The following is a 7,948-nucleotide window of genomic DNA, read 5'->3' as shown; positions in this document are numbered from 1 at the left end:
ACTATTGTATTAGACGTCTTTTGACCACGTTACATCTTTGGTCTCAGTTTTGTTTTATTCTTCATCTTAGGAGGCTATTGATCACGTTTTAGGGGGCTGGCCATTCGGCCATGCCTGAACATTTCACTTATGTATTTTCAACAGTGGAGTTTCTGCACACCATAGATTAAGGGTGTGGAACTCTGCTGTACCTCAACTTTCAATACAATTACTATTACTTTCTATTCAATTCTCTTTTATTCTTATTCCAAGATATACGTTGCACAACACTTTGATGAATGTGATGATCCGTGACACTCATCATCATTCTCACCTATGAACGCGCGTGACTGACAACCACTTCCGTTCTACTCTAGGCCGGGCGCATATCTCTTAGATTCCTCAACAGAATCTTCATGGTATAAGCTAGATAGATGGCAGCATTCATGGGGATCCGGAAAGTCTAACCTTGTCTGTGGTATTCCGAGTAGGATTCCGGTATTGAGAATTTCTATCCTTTTTATTTTATTTATCTTTTAATTATCTAATCCAATTACATTTGACCCTATGAATCCACTTAACTGAGATTTATAAGGTGACCATAGCTTGCTTCATACCAACAATCTCTGTGGGATCGACCCTTACTCACGTAAGGTATTACTTGGATGACCCAGTACACTTGCTGGTAAAGTTGAATGAAGTTGTGATCATAAATTCCAATAGAGCCAATTTTTAAATCTCATGCAAATACAAAGAGGATCACAATTTCATCCACCAAGTTTTTGGCGCCGTTGCCGGGGATTGTTCGAGTATGGACAACTGGCGGTTCATCTTGTTGCTCAGATTAGGTAACTTTCTTTTCAAAAATCTTTTCCAAAATTTTTCTTTTCTTTTTCGTTTTTCCAAAAAATATTTTCGAAAAATTTTAATAATAATTCAAAAAAAATCACAAAATCATAAAAATCAAAAATATTTTATGTTTCTTGTTTGAGTCTTGAGTCAATTTTTAAGTTTGGTGTCAATTGCATGCCTTAAAATTTTTCTTGCATTTTTCGAAAATTTCATGCATTCATAGTGTTCTTCATGATCTTCAAGTTGTTCTTGATAAGTCTTCTTATTTGATCTTGATGTTTTCTTGTTTTGTGTTGTTTGTTGTTTTTCATATGCATTTTTGCATTCATAGTGTCCATGCATTAAAGATTTCTAAGTTTGGTGTCTTGCATGTTTTCTTTGCATCAAAAATTTTTAAAAAAATTATGTTCTTGATGTTCATCATGATCTTCAAAGTGTTCTTGGTGTTCATCTTGACATTCATAGTGTTCTTGCATGCATCTTGTGTTTTGATCCAAAATTTTTATGTTTTGGGTCATGTTTGTGTTTTTCTCTCTCCTCATTAAAAATTCAAAAATGAAAAAAATATCTTTTCCTTATTTCCCTCCAAATTTTCGAAATTTTGGGTTGACTTGGTCAAAAATTTTTAAAAATTAGTTGTTTCTTACAAGTCAAGTCAAATTTTCAATTTTAAAAATCTTATCTTTTCAAAATCTTTTTCAAAAATCATATCTTCTCCAATTTTTTCTCTTTTTCGAAAATTTCAAAAATCTTTTTCAAAATTTTTTTCTTATCTTTATATCAAATTTTCGAAAATTAGCTAACAATTAATGTGATTGATTCAAAAATTTGAAGTTTGTTACTTTCTTGTTAAGAAAGGTTCAATCTTTAAGTTCTAGAATCTTATCTTGTAGTTTCTTGTTAGTTAAGTCATTTAATCATATCTTGTAGTTACTTGTTAGTTAAGTAATTAATTTTAATTTTAAAAATTAAATCTTTTTCAAACATATCTTTTTATCACATCTTCTTATCTTATCTCTTTATCATATCTTTTTCAAAATTTTATCTTTTTCAAAAAATTTGACTTTAAAATATCTTATCTAACTTCTTATCTTCTTATCTTTTCAAATTTGATTTTAATATCTTTTTCAACTAACTAATTAATTTTTTTTGTTTCTTATCTTTTTCAAAACCACCTAACTACTTTTCCCTCTCTAATTTTCGAAATAACTCATCTCTTTTTCAAAAATTCTTTTGTTTTAAATTTTAATTTTAATCTTATCTTATCTCTAATTTTCGAAAATTACTAACCCCTTTTTAAAATTATTTTTGAATTTTCTATCTCTTCTCTCTTATTCTATTTAATTATTTAATTACTAACACTTCTCTTCACCTCTCTTCACCTAAATATCCGAACCCACTCTTCTTCATTCTTCTCCCTTTCTTTTTCTACTAACATAAAGGAATCTCTATACTGTGACATAGAGAATTCCTCTTTCTTTTCTTGTTTTCTTCTCTTTCATATGAGCAGGAACAAGGAAAAAGGCACTCTTGTTGAAATTGATCCTGAACCTGAAAGGACTCTGAAGAGAAAACTAAGAGAAGCTAAATTACAACAATCTAAAGGTAACCTTTCAGAAATATTAGAACAAGAGAAGGAGATGGCAGCCGAAAATAATAATAATGCAAGGAGAATGCTTGGTGACTTCACAAAGCCAACGTCCAAATTTGATGGAAGAAGCATCTCCATTCCTGCCATTGGAGCCAACAACTTTGAGCTGAAACCTCAGCTAGTTGCCTTAATGCAACAAAACTGCAAGTTTTTTGGACTTCCATCTGAAGATCCTTATCAGTTGTTTGATCCTTATCAGTTTCTACTCCAACCTGATTGAGAACCGACAGATGATTAGCCGTGCTGTGACAGAGCATTTGGACCATTTTCACTGAGAGGATGGGATGTAGCTATCAACAAGGGTGATGCCTCCAGACGATTAGCCGTGCAGTGACAGCGCATAGGACCATTTTCTCGAGAGGATTAAAAGTAGCCATTGATGATGGTGATGCCCTACATACAGCTTGCCATGGAAAGGAGTAAGAAGAATAGGATGAAAGCAATAAGAAAGTAGAGATTCGAGAGGATTCTAGCATCTCCACACGCCTATCTGAAATTCCCACTATTGATTTACATAAGTATTTCTATCCTTTTTATTTTATTTATCTTTTAATTATCTAATCCAATTACATTTGACCCTATGAATCCACTTAACTGAGATTTACAAGGTGACCATAGCTTGCTTCATACCAACAATCTCTGTGGGATCGACCCTTACTCACGTAAGGTATTACTTGGATGACCCAGTACACTTGCTGGTTAAGTTGAACGGAGTTGTGAGCTTCTCTAACAGTGCCTGGAACTCTTTTATCACAATTTCGTCCACCAAGTTCCAAACGAACCCTAAAACCAACATTCACAATACTATTTTTTTCTATTTCTTTTACGGCATCTTCATCCAAAAATAGGGATGCACGAATACTCACATCATTGGTCATCCAATCGTAAGACCAATCAATTTTCTCCTTTTTCTATTTCTCTAACCCCATTAGTAAATAATAGTTGAAGAAGAGGGAAACAACAAAAAAAAAGATAGAAGAAGAAGCAAAGAAGTCGAAATAGCAAATTTAGAGCATACCTCTTTTACTCATTTTTTCTTTTTGCTTCAGAACACTTCTGATAACAAGGAAGCGTGATAAAGCCAAAATAAAAACCTTCAGGATTCCAAAGTGTTTTAATTAACACACTTAATCACATTTTCGATTCAACTACCCTTAATCCCATCAGTTACATCAAAATGAGTGAGGGGCAGTGGAAACACGCACGCTCTTTAACGTGCATTTAATTGTCTCTCTCTCCTAATAATACCACTACTTAGCATTTAATAACTATTTAATAAAGAAACTTGAACTGGGGGCTACAAGACCAAATTAGTTGCCGAGTTACAAACCCATTCAATAGCTGACTTATAATTCATTAAAAGCTTAACCTTCTTCATTAAACACATTCCCAGGCTAAGTTTAGGGGCTATGATCCGGCCATTACAAGATCGATCTCATAACTCGGCATTATGATCAATAAATCAGCTCTGTACATTATAACTCGGTCACATGCGTTATGATCAGATTCAATGGATTACATCTTAAGATAAAAACGTCCGACCATGCATCATTACCCACTAAATTCCAATAACTGCTCTTCAATACAGATGACCAAAAGTAGTGTAATCAACTTGTTACATTCCACCTATAAAGGTATGATGTTTTATCTTTAACAGAACGGTTTAAATTCTCGATACTAACTTAAGCATCAGAGTGCCTTTGCAGGTACATTCTCCCATTTTGGATCACCCTCTTTATAAGCGCAAGCTCAGACTTTCCAAAGCTCACAGATTGGCGTTGAAGGAAATAACTCGGCATCGACTTATAGAAGCCGAGCTCCCCTCAAGGTATCCATACAAGAACAACATAGAATGCTCGTCATGAATTTTCACGTTGAGTAAAAGTTGAGGAAAAGACATCATAGGAAGAACCCAAGGACGAGGTGGTGGCGGATGAAAGGTGAGGAATAAAGAAATTTCTTAAGACCCTGAGGCAAAGTGGGATGGGAATGGAAGCACGGAGGAGATATGGAGGGAGATGGCAGAAGTTATCAGAGGAGCAGCAAAAGAAAGTTTTGGTGAATTTAAAGGGATAGGACCAAGAGACAAGGAATTCTGGTGATGGAATGCGAATGTACAAGAAAGATAAAAGTAAAAAGGGAGTGCTTTAAAGAGTGGTCTTTGTGTCGCAATGCAGATAATTGGGAAAAATATAAGGCGGTTAAGAAAGAGATAAAAGTGGCTGTAAGTGAAGCAATAACAAGAGCATATGAGGGTCTCTACCAATCTTTAGGCACGAAAGAAGGAGAAAAAGATATACATAGAATCTCCAAGAGCTGTGAAAGAAGAACGAGAGATTTGGATCAGGTTAAGTGCATAAAGGATAAAGACGGAGAAGTGTTGGCTCAAGAGGAGAAGATTAATGAAAGGTAGAAGAGCTACTTCTACAAGTTATTTAATTGAAGGGCATAAAACTCTTCCGAGCCTTGGTTGGTTATGCACAAGGGAAGAAGATCAAAACTTTGAGTACTACCGAAGGATTCGAGACTTTGAGGTAAAAGAGGCTCTAAAGCAGATAAAAAATGGCAGGACGGTATGACTTGATAATATCCCGATTGAAGTTTGGAAGGGTCTAGGAGAAAAAGGTATCAATTGGTTAACCAAGTTTTTTAATGAGACTTTAAGGTCAAAGAAGATGCCTGATGAGTGGAAAAAGAGCACCTTGGTACCTATCTACTAGAATAAGGGGGATATACAAAGTTGCGAAAACTATAGAGGGATCAAGCTCATGAGCCATACTATGAAGTTATGGGAAAGGGTGATAGAACGGAGGTTGAAAAAAGAGAGACAAGTAACAGATAACCAATTTAGTTTTATGCCAGGCAGATCCACCACCGAAGCAATATACCTGTTAAGAAGGATGATGGAGAGGTATCATAGTAATAAAAGGGATCTACATATAGTTTTTATTAATTTGGAAAAAGCATACGATAGAGTGCTAAAAGAGGTCTTATGGAAGGTTTTAGAAAAGAAGAGAGTAAGGATCGATATTCGTGCAATTAAAGACATGTATGATAGGGTCACAACAAGTGTGAAGACTCAAGGTAGTGTGACAGAGGAATTTTCTATTGGTATAGGATTACACCACAGATCTTCCTTAAGTCCATACCTTTTCACATTAGTCTTGGAAGTGCTCACAGAGCACATCCAAGAGCCTGTGCAATAGTGCATGCTTTTTACCAATGATATCGGCCTTATGTGAGAGTCAAGGGAAGACCTAAATAAGAAGTTGGACTTATGGAGAGAAGCTCTGGAAGTGTATGGTCTGCGCATAAGCCGTAGCAAGATAGAATATATGGAATGTAAGTTCGGTCTGCGAAGGAAAAACCCTAATATAGAGGTGAATATTGGAGAAAATATCCTACGAAAAGTTAAAAGTTTTAAATATCTTGGGTGCATCATACAGGATAACGAAGAAATTAAATAGGATGTAAATCATAGGATCCAAGCAGGTTCGTCAAAATGGCGGAGTGCATATGGTTTTATATGTGAAAAAATTGCCTTTAAAACTTAAAGGTAAATTCTATCGCACTGGTATAAGACCGGCTATACTTTATGGTACAGAGTGTTGGACGGCCAAAGGGGAGCACGAACATAAGCTAAGTGTGGCAGAGATGAAGATGTTGAGATGGATGAACGGTTATACGCGATTGGATAAAATAAGGAACGAAGATATAAGGGAGAGAGTTGGGGTAGCACCTATTGTGGAAAAGATGGTAGAGTCGTGTCTCAAATGGTTTGGACATGTGAGAAGAAAATCGACAAAGCACCCATTTAGGAGGGTGGATGAGATGGAGGATGGTTAAGGGGTGAAAGACAGAGGAAGACTTAAGAAGACAATCCTTGAGGTGGTCAAACGAGATCTACATGTAAACGGTCTCGCTGTAGATATGATACAAGATAGAGTTCAATGGCATCGTTTGATTTATATAGTCGAACCCACCTAATGGAACAAGACTTTGTTGTTGTTGTTGTTTGCAAGTTGCAAACTCTTTTTTAAACTTGAGTTAAGCACTCTACGAACTCAGGGAAATGAAAAATAATTCTTTCTCCATGATGTATATAAGAATTAGCTTGTAGACAAATAGCAATCTTGTAACAATAACAACAATAATAATGATTCAAGAAAAAGACACCTATCTATCTCCCACAAAATAGTCCAAAACTGTGAAAGAATATATAGGCACTTTAATTAATTTTAAGCAAAATGAAAATTCGACCAAATAACTCTAATCACAAATTTCACTAATCATGAATGATCCAATTATAAAACTATAAGAAGATCTCATAATGATCAAGAAGAAGAAGAAGAAGAATGATTTGATGACTCAAATTTGTAGTACTTGTCTACTGCAACAGAAACATGCCAAGTACAACTAAGTCCTTTCGGTAAAATCACAAGGTCCCCAGCACCAAACTCCACAAAATCTGATGACCCTTTTGGATATGCCTTCACCTTCCCTTTCAACAAATAACATGTCTCCTCTGCATCAAATTTCAATTGGTATTTCCCTGGAGCGCAACCCCATCTTCCATTAAAAAAAAAAAGAATTAAACTACAAAGGATTTATTTATACAAAATAATATCTTAAAAGGAAAACGAACTTAGAGCAAAACAAAACAAAAGCAAGCACACTACTAAATTTTTCGGATTATCGATATATTTAGTCCCACGCAAAACGCAACTCTGGTAATCAATTAGCTACGAATTTGGTATATATATTAATAAATAAATGAAGGCATAAACTTAAAAGAAAAAAAAAAACAAGAGAGAGAAATTAATATGAAGAGGGAAAAAAATAAAATAAAAGAGTAAGCATACTTGGGCCAGCACTTAATATTCAACTCAGCTAGGCGTGACTCTGAAGGATTGCTTTCAACGATGATTCTAAGGTTTGAATTACTGGAATCTGAAGCCATGGATGGAAACTATAATTACGTGATGAAGAGTAGTAGTTTGGACAAGCAATTATATAAATATTTATATAAATAATTAAATATATATAATAATGGACAAAGTTGACACTATATGAAATTGAAGGACTTTGGGTTTGCTTTTGGGTATATATGAATATATACTGATTTTTTGTTTACTTTTTAAGAGAAAAATTAAGAATTAGAAAGAAAGGAATCTTATGCAGTGTTAGAAGTTAGAACAGGATAAGAGAGGCCCTTAAATTTAGAAGATGATGGTTGCTTCTTTTAGGAATTTGCCCATCACATCATGACCTATATATATAATATATTACGTGAAGAAGGTGTTTTTCAACCAAAACCATTTAATGCACCTTTGCCTCGTGGTCATGTATATGTAATGTAATGGAAGGAATTAGATTCCGTTATTTTCTAATGAGAATAAGAATTTTTTTTTTTTATATTTAAAATTCAAATTTCTAACAGAAAAGGATCAAGTCATTTTAGATAGA

At 34.5% G+C, this 7,948-nt stretch overlaps 1 protein-coding gene across 1 annotated transcript; it reads right to left on the bottom strand.

The window, feature by feature from the left end:
• Positions 1-6,746: 6,746 nt before the first annotated feature.
• On the bottom strand, positions 6,747-7,661 carry LOC107473938 (uncharacterized). Its single transcript, XM_016093532.3, has 2 exons — positions 7,345-7,661; positions 6,747-7,051 (listed from the first exon to the last, which is right to left on the bottom strand). Exons 1-2 carry the CDS (start codon positions 7,440-7,442, stop codon positions 6,817-6,819), a joined length of 333 nt encoding a protein of 110 aa, XP_015949018.1. The 5' UTR covers positions 7,443-7,661; the 3' UTR covers positions 6,747-6,816.
• Positions 7,662-7,948: the final 287 nt, after the last annotated feature.

This window comes from Arachis duranensis, chromosome 2 (assembly GCF_000817695.3).
Source record: "Arachis duranensis cultivar V14167 chromosome 2, aradu.V14167.gnm2.J7QH, whole genome shotgun sequence".
In the NCBI taxonomy this organism is placed as follows: domain Eukaryota; kingdom Viridiplantae; phylum Streptophyta; class Magnoliopsida; order Fabales; family Fabaceae; genus Arachis; species Arachis duranensis.
This window is presented reverse-complemented; position numbering and strand designations above follow the sequence as displayed.